General features: G+C 43.2%; 1 protein-coding gene across 2 annotated transcripts in view; it reads left to right on the forward strand.

Annotated features, from left to right (window-relative positions):
• Positions 1-20,536, forward strand: part of LOC137351354 (calcium/calmodulin-dependent protein kinase type IV-like) — a 146,192-nt gene that overhangs the window by 109,613 nt on the left and 16,043 nt on the right. For both annotated transcript variants that reach the window (XM_068015798.1, XM_068015799.1), the window contains 2 exons: positions 7,311-7,401; positions 8,974-9,048. In XM_068015798.1, the coding sequence (XP_067871899.1) occupies positions 7,311-7,401; positions 8,974-9,048 (166 nt within the window). The remainder of the gene's footprint in view (positions 1-7,310; positions 7,402-8,973; positions 9,049-20,536) is intronic.

Here is a 20,536-nt window from a genome sequence, read left to right on the forward strand (position 1 = left end):
GCTGTCCTCCAGCCAATCACAGCAACCCTTTCATGGCCAACAATCATCAAAGCGGTCTGGCTGCTGTGCTACTCCATCACTTGCCTGAAGACTATTTGTGTCTCCATGCTGGTTTTACTTTTTTTATTATGTGTTCTCGGGATGAGAGTGGCACTGGAAAGGCAGCATTTGTTGCCCATCTCATTGTTGCTCTGAGAATTGAACCCCTGCAGTACATGTGGTGATAGCATTGGTGGGGAAATTCCAGGATATTGACCCAGCAACAGTGAAGCACCGGCAATGTGTGACCAAATCAGGATGCTGTGGTCTTGGAGGTGATGGTGTTCCTGTGACTTTACTACTCTTATCCTTCTCGGTGGTTGAGGGTGAAATTGAAGTAAACTTGGCAAGATTTTGCAGTGCGTCCTATGGATCACTTCATTTTTGCCTGACACTGCTTAGGTTCCTGTCTACCGCCCCTCCTCTTGCCCCCACCACAGGCCTAGCAAAGGCTGAAAAATATATCAAATTCATTTTGAAAGGCAGAAACAATAGTTACCCTTATACGCAGATTTTAAGTAAGCACATCCTTTAATTTTGAGTTCAATGGCCAAGATTTCAGAGGTCCTGTCTTTAAAAGATCTATGATACGGGTGTATAGAAATCATGTATAGGAGTATCCTCTTGTGGTGCTGGTGGAAAAGTTAAAGGAGTCCACAACCATTCTCTGCAATATAATGCAGTGAGATATGGAATGATGTAAGTAATACCCAGATCAAAGCATCCTCAAGGCATCAGGAAGAGGCTCAAATGGCACTTGTTGCTTCTGGTGTAGCAGTAATAGCTCTTTTCATCGATAGCCTGAAGAACAACCGAGCTTAGGGCTTTCAGGCCTTAATTTGAACCTACTGTCACCCTGACCACCAACTCAAATCCATGCCCAGCATTAGTCAGCTGATTCTCGTCTCAGTGACAATATACTAACATCACTGCAGCCCCTTCTAATTTCAGTACAGTAGGGAGCTTCTGATCTGGGCCTGGTAAGTATTGAACGTGTAAATAATATAGCACTGGAATCATGTCCTTCAAGGACATCAACTTCACTAAGAGGGGCACTTTAGTCTTCGAGGGCTCCATCGCTGTCGTCCCAACCTAAAACTCCACAGCCTCCTGATAACAAGGTAGTATCATGTTGGAGTAACAAGTTAGGATCAAATGTGAAAACAGTTATAGCCACAAGATGGTAAGAGGTAGCAGTAATAGAGTACAATGGAGGGACAAGATATTATCAAACAGGTAGTTTTCCAGAGAAGCCTCTTTTTTATATCGTAATTAATGTTTGTAACTGTTCTGGCCCAGAAGGGATATTAGAGATATTTTAGATTAGCTGAATAGTTGATTGGGAGCAAGCCAAATGATTATGACCATTGACTTCAATGAAAATAAAAAATTGCTATCACCGTTTTACACTATTGCATAAAGTCAAGATCTGCCTCTTATTTGTGTTGAGGTGGGGATTGCAAAATAAGGTGGCATAAGTAAAACATTTATTACATGTAATAAAAAATGGGGGGAGGAGGGGTTTTGCAACAGAATACAGTAACCTGTTGAAATGGTATACTTATTGAGGATGGGCTATTCATAACTGTAAACCAGTTGTTTGGTAGCAGGAGAATGTAAGCTTGCATTTATTTTTAATCTATGAAGTATCAGTAACCTCAAAGATGCAGAGAACTCCACATTTCATTTCCCAGCTCCAATGTCTGCAGGACAATGCAGGGTGTTGCTAAGCAACTATTAATTGGAGAAGTGAAGGAAACTAAAAGAGAATATGCAAACACAGATTTGGTGAACTGAGAATATCAAGACATTTTAAATATTATTTTAATGCATTCAGTCCTTTTATTTAAACAATAAAATGTTTGTACCATATCTGGTTGCCATTGTGAATATCTGGACACACAAGATTACTTCAAAGAAACCATCTGCTGCAAAGAAATTGGCTCAAGCTCATGTCTTACATATAATTCTGTAACTTGACAGATGCCGCTGTGATTAAGTGTCATATTGACAAATACTCAGTGTCTCTGGCATGCTCAAAAGCATGACTTTTACAGCTAAGCAATGAAATTTGTGTGGGCTCCTCAACACAATGGAAATGGAGGCAATTACTGAAATTTCAGAGTTCAGCACAGACTTTTTCAGAGGGGTTATTCTGTATACTAGTTGGCCTCTTGTGGTGTTGCACATAGGGAGTCAAGATAGGAGCCAAGATGGGAATCTAAGTAGGGTTAGAAGGAGGGGAGATAAGTAGACTTTGGCACAGGAGAGAGGATAGGAAGGGGAGAGGGAGAAATTAGGAAAATAGGGTAGGGGTAGAGGAAAGAAGAGGAGGAGGGAGATAGGGGAAGGTGAAGGAGAGGGGAGATTTGTGAAGGGTTAACACTGATTTTATTTTGTTGTGCGAGGTGGAGTTCAATGGGCCAGGGTCAGTTTTCTTCATAGTGAGGTAGGGAAGAGATGGACAAGGAAAAGTGGATGGGGAGGAGGACGAGTTAACTATATATGAACATTTAACTGTGCTGCCGCTACTGAGGGGTCTTCTTGACATCACTGCCTCTTCAGTCAAGAAATTACCTTTGGGGATATCAGCAGTTTTCATGTTTTTTTTTACCATTTAGACAAAGTTTAAGCTGAGGGAAGGATTTTAGAGTTCATATGGAAAATTATTGAAAATAATCAGGATAAATGCCACTTCGGATAGTTGAGATGGGTCAGAGAGTACAACGGCCTTTCACATAATGTTATAGGTAGTTACATTTTATTAAGTGAGTCACATAACTTTAACCTCTCACAGGAGCACTTACAGGCACAGGTTAAGAAAATATCATAGCCACTCAGAAGTTTTTAATACTTAATAGATTTTTAATTTAAAAGAATATTTATGCTGTAAAATATGTAATGGTTGACTCAGAATAACACATTACTGAGTTCTCACTCCTGATCAGTGTTGATGCTATGCTAAAAATGCATGCATGTGTAAGGATAGAATCCAACATGGCTATGACACTCTCCTTGCCGAATAGTTGGAGTTTGATTCATACATGCAGAATGACTACTGGAGGGGCAGTACTGACAGACTACTCGTGCCTTGCCAACATTGCCCATAATCTGCAAGTAAGCAAAAAGAAACCTATATCCTGAGTAAACAGTCAGTAAATATTATGATTTCAATTTTCATTTATAATATATCTTACAATTACATCAGAATGAATGTGTTTGTGAAATGGAGCAAAATTTGCACTCGGAGAATACCTTTATTTGAAAGCTGAATGCAAAATATACAATCAGGTTAACTTTTCGATAAATGAAATGAAGCAGCTGTCAATCTTATGAAGCCCATCACACAACTGGCTGACAGACTGAAACATCTGACAGACATCAAACTCAAAACTTGCCACCACCAGCAATTGTGAATAGAAGCTCTGCTGTACACTGTGCTGCAGATGGGGGTAAACTGGTTCCATTGCAGGGCCCGATTTTAACTCATTCAAAACTCATTTAATTGCACAGAATTAAAATCAGGTCCAAGAGCAAATTGTTTGAAGTGGAATAACCTGGGAATAATTATTTCCTCTGGTCAGTATATGTTACTAACAACATAAATGTAACTTTCCACTCATCATAGTTTCGAGCAAAATTGGAAAAATGTTTTTCAAACATGCCTGCAATTTTTCCAGTAATAACAAACATAGGAAACATTCTTGCTGTATAAACAATGTTTCTTGATGCAAAGCAAGCAGAAGACATTTCCCCCTCTCCCTGTGCATATTATGTCAGGAACTAGGAGATTCTTGGCATATTTGCTTCCAGGGTCACCAAAGGCAGGGTCGCAGTTTTCAGAGATTGAATGTTTCCAGGCAGGGTCAAAACACATCTTGTGGAAACTTCCCATCAGTTCTGCCGTGGCACTTAGAATAGCTCAGAGGATTTTCAGTTGTAATCGCTAATTGCCCACAAAAGGTGTTGTTTGTCTTTGCCCTGTTTCTGTTCATCCATTGCTTTTGACAGGATGCCCCTGCCTCTTGACATTTTGCTGCAGGCACCTCTCTATCCTGATAGCTAATATACAAAAATTAGCTTTTGTTGTATGATTCATTCCATATGAGATTTCAGTGCAGCTTGCATAAGTTTTTCTCTTTCTTCACAGTCATTTCCACCTTTGGAAAAAACAAGTGGCTCCTGGAACAAAGTTGTGAAGCTAATCATTGGAATTTCTGTCTAAATTCACCCCAATGGGGGGAATTTTATGCTCTCCCCTACGTTGGATTTGGAGGCGGGGAAAGCATATAATCAGGCAGGATGATGGCGGGGGGTCCACCTTCCCACCTCCACCCAAATTAAGTCTGGGGCGGAAAGGCCTGTGAACGGCCTTCCAGCCGCGCTGCCAATTGAGGCTTTTAAGTGGGCAATAAATGCCCAATTAAGGGCCTCCCCACCACCACCAGTATTAGCAAACCCATGCAGGAAAGGGAGACCCACTGAGAACCACTACCCTGTCCTTGCTGCTGACTTCCCTTCACCCCCCCCTCCTGCATGACCCCCACCCCGCAAAGCCCCTCCCGCTGTGACTTACCGGTGCCCTGGTTCCAGGGCTTCGGGTGTGTCCAGTATTGGCAGCAGCCACCGTCTCCGCGGTCGCGCTACTCAGTTAAAGAGCTGCCAGCTACTGATTGGTCGGCAGCTTTCAGTGGGTGGGACTTCTGTCACAGTGTCCTTGATCCCGAGGAAGGCCCGCCGCTGTTCACCTAACTGCCTAATTGGCACTTGATTTGGCGGGCCTTCCCCAGAGGAGGCAGCGCGGGGCTCTCGCCGGCATGTTTGCCGGTGGTCGAGACCCCTGTTGTCAAGACAAAATCCCAGTCAATGTCTGTTACTTTGCCCTATTATGTCAGAACAGCATGCCACTGTGAAGTACTATCTGTATTTTCTTTTAAACTAGGCATTAAAATCCAGCTAATGCAGACTAAATAACATTTGGAAAAAATTCTTATTTTTTTTCTCACTTTTCTTTAATAACTTGAATGAAAATGATGAATTGTCCAATGCTAAAGTTACACTAAAGTTGGTTTTACATTGAACAGATGCATTGTACAACAACAACTTGCCTTTATATAGTGCTTCTAATGTAGCAAAAAGTCCCAAGGTGCTTCACAGGAGCATTATCAAGCAAACTGTGACATCGAGACACATAAGGAGATATTAGGGAAGATGACCAAAAGATTGGCCAAGGAGGTAAATTTTAAGGAGCACCTTTTGGAAGAAAGAGAGTTGGAGAGGCTTAAGGAGGAAATTCCATAGTTAGGGGCTTGACAGCTGAAGGTTCAGCTGTCAATGGTGGAGCAATTAAAATTGAGGATGTGCAAGAGGCCAGGATTGGAGTAACGTAAATATCTCAGAGGGAGGGCTGGAGGAGGTTACAGAGATAGGCAGGGGCGAGGCTCTGGTGAGATTTAAAAACAAAGATAAGAATTTTAAAATTGAGGTGTCGCTTAACCAGGAGTCTGGGTAGGTCAGAAAGCACAGAGATAATGAGCTAGAGCTTAAGAGCCTGCCTTCTCTCCCAGCTCAAAAAATGGTGGCCTGCTCACGCTGAAGAGCTGCCATGATCTCCCGTGCAGCAGCTCATTTAAATAGCCAGGGCCACCCGCAACCCCCCCCCCCCCCCGCCCAATCACGAGGAGGGGGTGGGCTGTCCGTTGCTGGCAATAGCGTCAGCTGCCTGTGCACAGGCGATGGTGCCATTTTTAAAGGACAGCTAGCCCTGCCGACAAATTTGAATCTTTAAAGTGAACCCCTCCCCAAAAGTGTGTTGGCACTAATCAAACAGAGGTGGTTTTGGTGAATCGGACACATCTGCAGGATTGAAGATGGCTGCATACCCAAGGACCTTCTGTATATTGAGGTAGCCGGGGCCAGATGACCATTGGAGCACCCAAAGCTCCGCTTCAGGGATGACACGAAGGCCGTAAATATAGACTATTACATTTGGGAGTCACTAGCTGGCGAAAGAGGGAATTGGTGACACACCCTGTGGACTAGTGTGCACTACCATGATGACCAGATGCTACAGCAGCTTGGCAACAGGCACCAATGTCAAAATCATCTCAGTGTCACATGGCAGCTTCACGTAAAGCACTTGTGACAGAACCTACCTCTCAAGGATTGGCCTTCACAGCCATCAACAACGTGCACCAAGAGAAGATACCCCACTCAAACGGATTGTTTGCTGCATGTCCATCATCTTTCGTAGATGAAAGAATGTCAACCAACTTTGATGAGCTATCAACAGATTGTGCCATAAAACTGCTCCTTCTTTCAGGAATAGGAATAAAGGCCTCTTGGTTAAAAGCAGTGTCAGCAGAAGAAGATGGCACGTGGAGGTTCATTTGAGCATCGCCCCAGAGCATCTTTAGTAGGTCCTTAAATTGCTATGCTTGGGCTGGGTGGGGGGTGGTGGGGTGGTGAGCAGATGTCTTTCTGATTTCCTCCCCTTATTGCTCCTCTCCCAATGGTAGCAATTTACATTAAAGTTTGGTTTTGTGGGCACCATTGGACGATCAGGAGGGGGTGTGTTCAGGAAGGAAGATGACCAGAAATGAAGGCTATTGGGAGAGAGTCAAGTGAGGCCTGGCAGAGGCCTGTGATTTTAGTGAAGGCCTCCAGTGATCTGTTTAAGGACTGCTGGTTAGGACACATGTAGACCTTGTTTTACTGAGTAGGCCCCACTATCGCCAGTGGTTTAGCAGATGCCATATGACATGAGGCATGCGCCATCAACCATGTCCGTTCTATTTCATGCACTTCTGCTCTCACCCTTTCTCCTCCATCCCAGAACCACGATAGGTTCCCCTAGTCCTCACCTTGCACTCCATCAGCCTCTGTATTCAAGGATCATCATCCGCCATTTCCACCAACTCCAGCATTCTGAAGGGACCATTGCCCCTGTGACACCCTGGCCCATTCCTCAGTCACCCCCAACACCCCCTCCCTTTCCTAAAGCACCTTTCCTTGCAAGCACAGGAAATGCAACACCTCCTCCCTTCTCACCATTCAAGATCCCAAACATTCCTTCCAAGTGAGAAAGCGATTAACTTGTACTTCTTTCAATTTAGTATACTGTTTAGTATACAGTATTCCCTGCTCACAATGTTGTCTCCTCTACATTGGAAAGACCAGTGGCAATTGACCAAAAGCTTTTTCAAGTGCAGTATTAGGGTACTGTTGTTAGTTAATGTGAAATGCTGATTTCTTTCTCAAATGTCTTTCAGTATTTACATGAGAATGGAGTGGTCCATCGCGACCTCAAACCAGAAAACCTACTATATGCAGATCTATCATCAGAGGCACCACTGAAAATAGGTAAGCCTCGTTGTAAACTAATTACAAGTAATTAAAAGGTTGCCTTACTTAGAATTTGGGAGGATCTATACAGTTACTTATCAATATAGCTGAAAATTTCCTCTTTGCTCTATGGATAGAAAAACTCTCAACACATTTATTAAGCATGGTTGTATAATTTTGCTATACATGGCAGAGAAGTTTTCATTTATGTTTAACAAGCATACTATTTTTTAAAATACTGTATATTAACCAAGAGGCCACTTTTCACCTGTGAACCAAGGCAGTGAGTGAAGGCAAGTTGTTCACCCATGGAACGCATCAGACTCTATATCAATTCTGATTCCACTCAGCATGCATACTTTCTAGCAGGAATCACTGGATAGCAATCACGAATGACTTCCTGGTCCTGGGGCATTGGGGCTAACTGGAATGTTCAGTATGCTGCATCAGCTGACTTCACTTGATTCAGCACCATTATCCAACCTGGGACCTTCTGGCCTGTGTAATTTTGTGCTACAGTGAATGATGTCTTTACCCACTGCGTCATTAGGGAAACAAAAACAAAATACTGCAGAGGCTGGAAATCTGAAATAAAAAGAGAAAATGCTGGAAATACTCAGCGGGTCTAGCAGTATCTGTGGAGAGAGAAACAAAGTTAACATTTCAGGTTGGTGACCTTTCATCAGAAGATATTAAATGAGTGATTAGGAAAACCCTGCATCCCATTTTTTAGATGTGTTGATGTAATTGTGGGAATTTTTGTGACGATACATCATAAAAACTGCAGGAAAATGCCTTATAACAGGAAATTTGTTTCCCTATTAGTCTCATAATGAAATTCAGCTTCTCTGTCACGTGATTGAAGATTTGTTCAAAGCACTCCCATTTTATTTAAATAAAAATACAAAACATAGAAATAGACAGCATCTGAAAAGCGAAGGCAAGCTAATGTTTTGGGTACGGACTCCTTTTTCACATCTATGACATTCTAACAAATGAGGTCTAATTTTCCAATGCGTGATGTCAATGGGTGAGAAAAGTGGCTATTAGATCTCTACCCGAAGTGTTCGCCTTTTCTCTTTTCAAATGCTGAACAATCTGCTGCATATTTCCAATAGTTTCTGTTTTTATTTCGGATTTTCAGCATGTGTGGTTTCTTTCTTCCTAATTGAGGCCCTATTGTGATAGTCACCATTCTGCAAAAAGACCTGTCAAGATTAGAAGGCAGTTTCCTGTCTATACTTCCTGGGTTTTTTTAAGCATATAGAAATGTTTCAATTATAACTAATTAATTCACTGATTTTTTTTTTTAAACGTACTATTGCCCTTAGCAACAGAGTGCCATCTCTGACGTGGAGTTACTTGTACCTTTCTACTGTGCCAAAAAGCAGGTTTAAGTAGGTGCACAGGTCACCAGGCTATTGGGCACATAGATGCTGGTTTATCAGCACTGATGCTACCATTAGACTTGACAATCATTTTTCATAGACAGTGGCACAAACCCTTGTTTTTACGATAACGACAAGCACAAAGCCATTGTACAAACTGAAAATGCACCAAGATCCTACCCTATCTTTCTTGTTATTTTAGCTGACTTTGGTCTGTCCAAAATTGTGAATGAGCAGGTTACCATGAAGACAGTTTGTGGGACTCCTGGATATTGTGGTAAGTGGACAGAATTTCTTTGAATGTCCAATGAAAGTTCTGACATTTTGATGCAAAGATACTTGAGGAACACAAATTATATAAATCATATGTCCTCACAAGAGAAAAGCTTCTTCTGAATTGAGTTCTGTTTGTTATGACAGAGGGAAGCAAGTGAATCATGGTCAGAGTGAAATGTTGACTGGGTAAATTTTATATTACTCCAATGGAGCAAATTTCCATTTTCACAATGATACTGGAATATTCCCATGAGTCTAAGAATTAAAGTAATTCAACTACCTAAATTATTACAAAACGGCTAACAGATGTTCCAGTATTTCTTGTAAAATTGATTCAAATGCAGCACTAACCATCATTCTGTCCTACAGAAGAACGTATCATTTAGTCTCTGGAAATCCAGGTTTTGACTTAACTTATGCAAAAGATAGCTGAAACTTGTGAGTACTTTTCACACATAAGAAAGTGATAACTCGCTCTTGCTGCTGTGATATCTTCTCTGATACATATTTAAAATAAATTATGCCACAAAAGCCCAGATTTTAACTGGGGAGTGAGAGGCAAGTCATTTTACTTCCTGAGCTTTATTTAAATAGACCAGGCCCAACTCCTGCCCAAACCTAGTGCCAATGACGTCAGGCTAATAAGCAGGAGTTGGGCGAGCCCTGGCAGTCAGTTAAGTGGCGGGGAGGGTGGGATGGTGGACGGTCAGTGTCAGGGAAGAGAAGCCCGAAGCCCTTTGTTTCCATCTGGGGCCCAGAAGAACACTCCTGCTGCCCTGACTCCAAAAGGAAACCAAAAATTACTTATGTTTTTACGGCACTTCTGAGACTTCTTTATGCCTGGTGCCCCGGCAAGGCTAGCATCGGGTGCCGAAAGCAGCTGACCACAGTTAAATATAGTCAGGATCCAAATGATGATCATATCCCAACATTTGAATTTCAACAAGGTGCCCATCTGCCTGATGCGAGGGTCTCACTCGCTGGCCAGAACGTGCCTGTCAAAATAGTGTGCGGTGTGAGGCCAACGAGGTCCGGTTATATCACTGTAAGGGTGTAACCCTCTGCTTGACTCGTGCTCGTTGGCCATGGGGTTTAAAATCAACGCTTAACAATGTGCATGATGCAAATGCAGTTGTTCCAATCACACGACTTCAAGCCTTTAATTATCTTATTAATCATAAAGGGTATAGCTTCAAGATGATGGCAATATTAGATTGATATCAAAAAGGGTTTTTTTCATACAAATAGAGATGAATACTTGGAGCAGACTTCCAATTAGGGTAATTGGAGTCAAAGATCTTAGAATCATTTAATAAACACTTAAATGCTGTGATGGGAGGGTTCATGTTTTGTCCTACAAAAATGAGCTAAATGGGCAAAAGCACATTCTTCACCTTGTGATTACAGGTTCATGTGTCACCTTTGCTGGTTAATAATAAAAGAAATCTAAAAAGAAAGTAATGTAAATGCAACAGTATTTTTCAGATATTTAAGGTAGTCTTTCAGTTTTGCAGCTCTACCATGTTTATTCATAAAAACATAGGAACATAGAAAAATAGCAGCAGGAGTAGGCCATTCGGCCCTTGGAGCCTGCACCGCCATTCAATACAATCGTGGCTGATCATCTAAACTCAGTACCCTGTTCCTGCTTTCTCCCTGTATCCCTTGATCCCTTTAGCCCTAAGAACTATGTCTAACTCTTTCTTGAATATATTTAATGACTTGGCCTCAATTGCTTTCTGTGGTAGAGAATTCCACAGGTTCACCACTCTCTGGGTGAAGAAATCCCTCCTCATCTCAGTCCTAAATGGCTTACCCCTTATCCTTAGACTGTGAACCCTGGTCCTGGACTCCCCCGCCATTGGAACATCCTTTCTGCATCTAGTCTGTTCAGTCCTGTTAGAATTTTATAGGTTTCTATGAGATCTCCTCTCATTCTTCTAAACTCTAGGAATACAGGCCTAATCGACCCAATCTCTCTTCATATGTCAATCTTGCTATCCCAGGAATCAGTCTGGTGAACCTTCGCTGCACTCCCCCCATAGCAAGAACATCCTTCCTCAGATAAGGAGACCAAAACTGCACACAATACTCCAGATGTGGTCTCACCAAGGCTTTGTATAATTGCAGCAAGACATTCTTGCTCCTGTACTCGAATCTTCTCGCTATGAAGGCCAACATGCCATTTGCCTTCTTAATTGCCTGCTGCACCTCCATGTTTAGTTTCAATGACTGGTGCACAAGGATACCCAGGTCTTGCTGCACCTCCCCCTTTTTCAATCTATTGCCGTTCAGATAATAATCTGCCATTCTGTTTTTACAACCAAAGTGGATAACCTCACATTTATCCACATTATACTGCATCTGCCATGTATTTTCCCACTTACTCAACCTGTCCAAATCACATTGGAGCTTCTCTGCATCCTCCTCACAGCTCACACTCCCACCCAGCTTTGTGTCGTCTGCAAACTTGGATATATTACATTTAATTCCCTCATCTATATCATTAATATATATTGTGAATAGCTGGGGTCCTAGGACTGATCCCTGTGGTACCCCACTATTCACTGCCTGCCACTCGGAAAAAGACCCATTTATTCCTACTCTTTGTTTCCTGTCTGCCAACCAGTACTCTATCTATGTCAGTACCTTACCCCCAATCCCATGTGCTTTAATTTTGCACACTAATCTCTTATGTGGGACCTTATCAAAAGCCTTCTGAAAGTCCAAATACACCGCATCCACTGGTTCTCCCTTATCTATTCTACTAGTTACATCCTCAAAAAATTCCAGTAGATTTGTCAAGCATGATTTCCCTTTCGTAAATCCATGTTGACTTTGTCCGATCCTGTCATTGTTTTGCAAGTGCTCTGCTATTACATCTTTTATAATGGACTCTAGCATTTTCCCCACTGCTGTTGTCAGGCTAACCAGTCTATAATTCCCTGTTTTCTCTCTACCACCTTTTTTAAATAGTGGTGTTACATTAGCTACCCTCCAATCCATTGGAACAGTTCCAGAGTCTATAGAATTTTGAAAAATGACCAGCAATGCATCTACTATTTCTAGGGCCGCTTCCTTAAGTACTCTGGGATGTAGATTATCAGGCCCTGGGGATTTATCGGCCTTCAATCCCATCAATTTCCCGAACACCATTTCCTGACTAATACTGATTTCATACAGTTCCTCCTTCTCACTAGACCCTATGTTCCCCAACATTTCTGGGAGGTAATTTGTGTCCTCCTTTGTGAAGACAGAACCAAAGTATGTATTTAATTGGTCTGCCATTTCTTTGTTCCCCATTATAAATTCCCCCATTTCTGACTGTAAGGCAGCCACATTTGTCTTCACTAATCTTTTTCTCTTCACATAACTATTGAAGTTTTTACAGTCAGTTTTTATGTTCTCTGCAAGCTTACTCTCATACTCTATTTTCCCCATCTTAATCAATTCCTTTGTCCTCCTTTGCTGAATTCTAAACTGCTCCCAATCCTCAGGTTTGCTGCTTGTTCTGGCCATTTTATATTTCTCCTCCTTGGATCTTATACTATCCCTAATTTCTTTTGTAAGCCATGGTTGAGCCACCCTTCCTGTTTTATTTTTGAGCCAGACAGGAATGAACAATTATTGTAATTGATCCATGCGCTCTTTAAATGCTAGTCATTGCCTATCCACTGTCAACCCTTTAAGTATAGTTCCCCAATCTATCATAGCCAACTCACGCCTCATTCCTTCATAGTTTCCTTTATTTAGATTCAGGACCCTGGTCTCGGAATCAACTCTCTCACTCTCCATCTTAATGAAGAATTCTATCATGTTATGGTCGCTCTTCCCCAAGGGACCCCGCACAACAAGATTGTTAACTAATCCTTTCTCATTACACAATACCCAGTCTAGGATGGCCTGTTCCACAATGTATTGCGGAGTTTGCAAGTTCTCCCTGTGACCGTGTGGGTTTTCGCCGGGTGCTCCGGTTTCCTCCCACCACCAAAGATTTGAAGGTGATAGGTAAATTGGCTGTTGTAAATTGCCCCTAGTGTAGGTAGGTGGTAGGGAATATGGGACTACTGTAGGGTTAGTATAAATGGGTGGTTGTTGGTCAGCACAGACTCGGTGGGCCGAAGGGCCTGTTTCAGTGCTGTATCTCTAAATAAATAAATAAACATAATGTACACACTCCAAGAATTCCTCCTTTACATTATTATTGCTAATTTGGTTTACCCAATCTATATGTAGATTAATATCACCCATAATTACAGTTGCACCCTCATTGCATGCGTCTTTAATTTCCTGTTTAATGCCATCTGCTATATCACCACTGCTGTTTGGGGGTCTATATACAACCCCCACCAATGTTTTCTGCCCCTTGTTGTTTCTTAGCTCCACCCATACAGATTCCACATCAGGATTCTCTTGAGCTAATATCCTTCCTCACTTTTGTATTGATTTCCTGTTTTACTAACAACGCTACTCCACCTCCTTTCCCTTTTTGCCTGTCCTTCCTAAATATTGAACATCCTTGGATGTTCAGTTCCCATCCTTGGTCACCCTGCAGCCATGTCTCCGTAATCGCAACTGTATCGTATCCATTTACATCTATTTGTGTGGTTAATTCGCCTGCCTTATTGTGAATGCTCTGCGCATTGAGACACAATGCCTTTAGGCTTGTCTTTTTAACATTCTTAGTCTTCTTAGCATTATTTCGCACTATGGTCTGAATTTTATTCTTACAGTTGTTTAGTTCATCCAAGTTTCTGAAATTGAATTATAACTTAAGATGTGTACGCAGCTCTTAATTATATCTATATTGCTTCCTATATCTAACTAAAGTCTATCCAACAACAACTACTTGCATTTATATGGTGCCTTTAACATAAAAAGTCCCAGGGTTTCACAGGAGTGTTAAACAAAATTTGACATCAAGCCACAAAGGGAGATATTATGGCAGGTGACCAAAAGCTTGGTCAAAGATAAAGGTTTGAAGGAGCACCTTGAAGGAGGAGAGAGAGCTATAGAGGTTTATGGAGGGAATACCAGAGCTTAGGGCCTAGGCAGCTGAAAACATGGCCACCAATGATGGAGCGATTAAAAGTGGGGATGTGCTAGAGACTAGAATTAAATAAGCACAGAGATTTCAGAGGGTTGTGGGGCTGGAGAAGATTAGAAGGATAGGGATAGATTTGAAAACAAGGATGAAAATTTTAAAATTGGAGCATTGCCAGACTGGTAGCCAACGTAGGTCAACGAGCATAGCGGTGATGGGTGAACAGGACGTGGTGCAAGTTAGGATATGGTAGCCATGGGGAAAGAGCAGCAGCAGTGTAACTAATTGGATAGCTCTTTCAAAGAGCCAGCACAGGCACAATGGGCCGAATGGCCTCCTTCTGTGTAACAATTGAAGAACTGAAGAGTTTTGGTGAACTCAAGTTTATGGAGGTTGGAAGATGGGAGGTTGGCCAGGAAAGCAATGGAATTGTCAAATCTGCAGGTAACCAGGGCATGAATGAGGCTTTCAAAAGAACATAAAAACATAAGAAATAGGAGCAGAAGTAGGCCATTCAGCACCTCAAGCCTGCTCCGTCATTCAACACAATCATGGCTGATCTTTTACCTCAATACCTTCCTGCACTATCCCCCAAATCCTTTAATTCACTTGGTAATAAATAGCAACTGCAGATGAGCTGAGGTAGGGGCTGAGAAGGGCAATGTTATGGAAGTGGAAGTAGGCAGTCTTGGTGATGGAGTGGATATGGCTTTGATACTCATTGGGGACATATAGGATGCCAAGGTTCTAACATCAGAGTCAGCCTTGGACAGGGATCACGGAGAGTGATGTGATGGAATAGGTGGCTAGGAAACAGAGCTTCTTATGGAGACCAAAGACAATGGTTTCAGTCTTCCCAATATTTAATTGGAGGAACTTTCTGCTTATCTAGTACTGGATATTGGAGAAGAAGCATAACAAATCAGAAGCAGTGGAGAGGTCGAGAGAGAAGGTGGTGAGGTAAAGCTGGATGTCTTCACTGTTTATGTGAAAGCTGATGTTATGTTTTTGGGGTAGCATGTAGATGAAAAATAGGAGGAGGCCAAGGATATATCCTTGAGGGACTCCAGAGGTAATGGTGCAGGGACAGGAAGAGAAGACATTGCAGATGATTCTCTGGCTATGACTAGAAAGATAGAAATGGAGCCACGTGACGGCATACCCACCCTGGTAGATGATGGAGGAGAGGTGTTGGAGGAGGATGGTGTGGTCAACTGTGTCAAAGGTTGCAGACAGGTTGAGAAGGAAGGGGAGGTATAGTTTACCACAGTCATAGTCACACACGCTGTCATTTGTGACTTTGATTAAGATCATTTCAGTGCTGAGGCAGGCGTGGGAACCTGATTGAAGGGGGTCAAACATGAAGTTGAGGCAAAAGTGAGCATGGATTTGAGAGGATTTTGGAAAGGAAAGGGCAGTTGGAGATGGGCAGTAGTTTGCAATGACAGAGGGGCCAAGGGTGGGTTTTTTGAGGAGGGGTATGATGATGGCAGATTTGCAGGAATGGGGAACAGTATCTGACGAGAGGGAACTTAGAAATATCAGCTAACATGGGGAGCCAGGAAGGGAAGTTGGGTGGTCAATGGTTTGGTGGGAGTAGGATCAAGGGAGCAGGAGGTGGGTCTCATGAACAAGATGAGCTCAGAGATGGCATAGTGGGAGATAGGAGAGAAAATAGAGAAAGATGCTGAAACATTGGGAAGGAGGTTCAAGATCCTCACTAGCCCTCTGGAACAGCAGAGGGAAGCTCAAAGTGCATTCCGTTCTAAATTCTTATGTAAATCTCTTCCTATAGGAAATCTCATAATAAAAATGTGCACATTTCATGTCATATAAGATGTCACATCTTGCCAGTCATCTCACACATAAACACAAAGTTTGCAAAGGTTTTCTGTAGAGCTTCATCTTACCCTAAGTGTAAATATTTTATTTTATTTTTATTTTTAATTAAAATTTTCCCATGTTTCTTCCCTCCCTGTTTTAGCTTCCCCCTGCTGTTTCAGAAGACTAGGAAGGTTCCCACGCAGGGTCCAATCTGCCTCCATTCCGATGTTTCAGCACCCATTTGCAGTCCCACACTGTTTTCTCTCTTGTACGTTTGCCACACTCCTCCTGCATGTTCACAGCACCTCCTCTGCTCTAGGACCCACTCATTGGCTGCTTCTTTGGCTTCACCAGCTCATCTCCCCTACCAGTTGGCTAATAGAATGGACCATTTCTTGGGCTGTTCAGCACGTCAGTGCTCCATCTCCACTGATTGCCTGGTCTGTGGCCTGTTCTAAGTAGGTTCTCCAAGTCATTACTCTACCCAATCAGTAGGTCTGCAGTCCATTTGGAGGCCATTCTCACCATGGTGTTCTTTCCCACTGACAATGAGCTAAATATTTCCCACAGGTATCTCCTTGGAAGAATAAACACAAGCGGGTTTAGTTCAAAATCCTCTTGCTAATATTGAGTTCTCCTGCAGCATCACTCTATAATGTATGACTGACACCCTGACCCTTTCTCATTCCTTCCGAACCCTCCCTGACTTAAACCACACCTAGATACCCTTCCCACTGCAACCACACACCTTGGGGGGAATTTTATGCTCCCCCTGTGGCAGCGTTGGAGGTGGGGAGAGCACATAATCGGGTGGGATGGTGGCAGAGGGCGACCCCACCACCTTCCCAGCTCCACCCAAATTAAGTTGGGGGCCTGAAGTCCTGTGAATGGCCTTCCCAGCGGTGGTGGAATGAGGCCCTTAATTGGGCAGTCAATTAGCCCAGCCGTGGGCGGGCCCTGACACCACACAGGGAGCACGCCATGCGGGTTGCTTTCCAGCTGCAGTGGGGGAGGGAGGGGGTTCCCTTCTTAAAAGGCACAAAGTGCCTGAATGAGGAACCTAGCATCAGGAAGCAGGGGGGGGGGCGGGCACTGACAGCCACCCCTCCACCCTCTCCCTTACTGCCAATTTCCCAACACCCCCCTCCTCCGCAAACCCCACCCCACAAAACCCCTCCCTTTCTGACTTTGCTGTGGCCTGGGTCCAGCACCTCCAGTGAGTCCAGTACCAGCAGCATCCACCATCTCCATGGTGGTGCTGCTCAGTTAAAGAGCTGCCGGCCTCTGATTGGCCGACAGCTCTCAGAGAGTGGGACTTCCGTCGCCGGGGTCCTTGATCCCGGGGAGGCCCACCACTATCTACTTAAGTGCCTAATAGGCACTTGATTTGGCAGGCCTTCTCCAGAGGAGGTGACGCAGGGCTTTCACCGGCACTTTAGCCCCCCCCATAGCCCAGATAAAATCCCGGCCACATTACTGCTGCCATTTACTGAAAATTAAATCATAGTTCTGCTAACTAAAAAATAAATGCCTGAGTAAGTGCATTAGTGTGAAGGATTATCTGTGATTAGAAGTAATCTTTGGACCTTCCAAGAACTGAAATAAAATTCAAAATGCTGTCGTTGGTTTTGTATATCTCATAGTTCAGCTGCATCTTTAAGAGGTGTGAGACAATCACAGATGGAGTGGTGTTAAGTGGCCCATTTTTGTTATGGGACGTATCAGATTTGCTGCCTTCGCTGTAATCTCTTTCCTGTCATAGTTAACAGCCATTGTAACAGAGAAAAGATTCTAAACAAGGCTGTAAAGATGAATCAAACAGCCCTCAGTAAAAATGGGTTTTAATTTTTTCTATCTCGGCTTGTGCTCACGTCAAGATGCTGAAATTAGCGAATGAGGATAAACTTATTCCTGTTATCCTTCCTATTCATTTCAGATATATAGAATAGGTGAAACATATAAAGCTTTCTGTCAGTAAATGCCACACTATTACAGAAAGAAAATCTCCTAGAGTACATTTTAAAGATTGTTTTCTTCTGATTACGGGATACCATAGTAATAGATTTTCCATTGCTCACTTTCCTATTTATTGCCACCATCAAAATATGATTTTTTAAAATGTTGTTCATCTATGGGAAGAACAGGCCAGTGGTCCTAACCATTAGACCTGAGCTGTAATTTTTTTAAATTTATTTGAACAGCCTTGTATAGTAATGACATCTCAAGTTCAAGTCCACACAGTAAGTGTTGGTTCGCTTTTCCACTGCTAGATAACATACTACTGGAACTTGTCAATAATGAGGGACAATTTTCCTCCCTCTCCCCCTACCCTGGTTCCTGACATTAATCAAGCATAGCGCACTGTATTTGATGACCTGAATCTGCCTGTACTTCCGAATTCAGGTCATTTAATTAGGTCAGACAATCCCATACTGCACTCCTGGCAGGAACAGCTAAACAGCTGGAATTGGGAGAGGAAAGCCAGACACTGCTGCAGGCCTGACAGGTCTCCCAACAGTGGCAATGGTAGTCAGCAGCCTGAGGTCTTTGGATGCAGTTCAAAAACAGCAGCTAGGAATTCTGCAGACCCGCAGATGGTGTCTAATATCTAGAAAAAAAGCGTACCAGGCTTTTTCTCATCTCAATCTTCTTGGTGGCTGCCTTTGCTCAGATTCTCCAAGCTGAGCAGCAAATAGCCTAAAGCAAGCCTCCAAATGGAGGCCCATCGAATGATCCGACAAGAAAGCGGGGTGAGAAGGCTAGTTATCATCCCTCCTGCCTCATTTGCAGTGTTACGCTGAATGTGGGCAGAGCCACTATGCCTATCCCGCAGGTAATGGAAATGTCTGGCAATGCAAAGGGAGCAGAGTCACTGTATTGTGAGTCTCTACACTTTTTCCTCTGCTTTCAGCTTAGGAACAAAGTGTTCCCTGAACACAAAGCTGAAGAAAATGAGTTACAACACTGATCTCCAAAGGAGGTTATCAATGGACTGCTCTCTTGTATCTCCTAGAAGTTAACTTAGTTCAGGAGTGATATGGTAAATGGGTACTGTGACCTAGTGGTTATGTTACTCCTCTAGTAATCAAAAGAATGTGAGGTCAAATCCCACCCTGGGAATTTCACTTCAAATTTTAAAAAACTGGATATAAAAATCTGTTTTCAGTAAAGTGACCATGAAGCTGTTGTAAGAACCCAACTTGTTCATTAATGTCCTTTAAGGAAGGAAACCTACCATCCTTACCTGGCCTGGACTATATGTGACTCCAGTCCCACATCAATGTAGTTGACTCTGAGCCGCCTTCTGAAGTGGTAAGGTCCTCAGTTGTATAGGGATGGGTAATAAATTCTGGCCATGCCTCTCAGAAAATCAGGGTTCAGTGACATCATTGAGCCCCGAGTGTAATTTTAACTCAGCTCTGAGCAGGGAAGCTACTGTGGTTTCCCAACTAATCTAAAGAGAGTTGGGAACTGCCGGGAAGATGAAGAGACCAAAACAGGTAAGTTTTTTTACTTTTCATTGTGGGGCCAGGAGGAGCAGCAATGCTCCTCTTCCCCAACCCCCATCTTCCAGAAGCTCCTACGACAGGAGTGCCAACAGGTTGCTATGAGCCGCCCAGTTTTCAGGAGGCTAGACAATTTTTCAAACCCACTTCCCGTCTAGGGTTGCCAGTTCTGGTTGGATGCATTCCTGGAAGCTTGGTCACATTGACACTCAGTCACAGCAGTTTGCAAATGTTATTGCACCTATCTTACAAAGGTTGGGCCCCGTGTAGTTGAGTGTCAGCAGTGGTTAGCGGGTATTCTGTTGCACTATAACTGTGCCGAAAGCTGCATTTCCAGCAGCCAGGCAACCAGTCACAAAGAAATTCCAGCATGGAATGAATGGGTGATTGCCTGAAACCGAAGATGGACAATGCCTTAAGCACCTGGGAGACAGAAGAATGATGTGGGATAGAAATCGAGAGTCCATGCCGCAGAGGCGTTAACTGCGGATACAGAAGTAGCTTTCTCCTGATTCACCATTAATTCCTTTAAAACACTGTTTTAAATATTATATTCCTCCCTAAATTTAATATATTCAGATTGAAATTGTAAAGGACAGAAGACAGGTAGGTATTTACCCTCTGGACTGGTTACGTGCAGTGCACGGAGATGTTTTTATCTACCTTCCAGAAGTCCCAGGCACTCCTTGCTGAGGGGCAGGAATGCAGGCAGGCAGGTGCAGAATTTCCTGACTTCAGCCAGTATCCCAGCATGGTCCTGATTCCAGGAAGTCGGATCAGCTGAGGAACTGCTACCTGCCTGCAAGCAGTGGGTAGGTTGTAAAGTCAATTAAAAGACCAATTAAGGCCATTGATCAGAGGCCAACTGGAATTTTCCAGTAGGCCAGCGGGCTCCCCTCACAGCATTGGAAGCATGTCAAATGCCTGGAGGCAGCCTCCCGGTGGCAGAATGAAGGTTTCCCCTCCACAATGGTGGTCCAGCAGCTGTGGCCATTTTTGATTTAAAATCTGTTTTAAGTGCTGAGAGGGCGGCACAAGATGGAGGTGCCCTCTCTCTCCCTTACCTGCAACAACAGACGGCAGCTCCTTCAGTGCTGGAGGGCCTCCTAATGGAT

This window comes from Heterodontus francisci, chromosome 36 (genome assembly GCF_036365525.1).
Source record: "Heterodontus francisci isolate sHetFra1 chromosome 36, sHetFra1.hap1, whole genome shotgun sequence".
NCBI lineage: Eukaryota > Metazoa > Chordata > Chondrichthyes > Heterodontiformes > Heterodontidae > Heterodontus > Heterodontus francisci.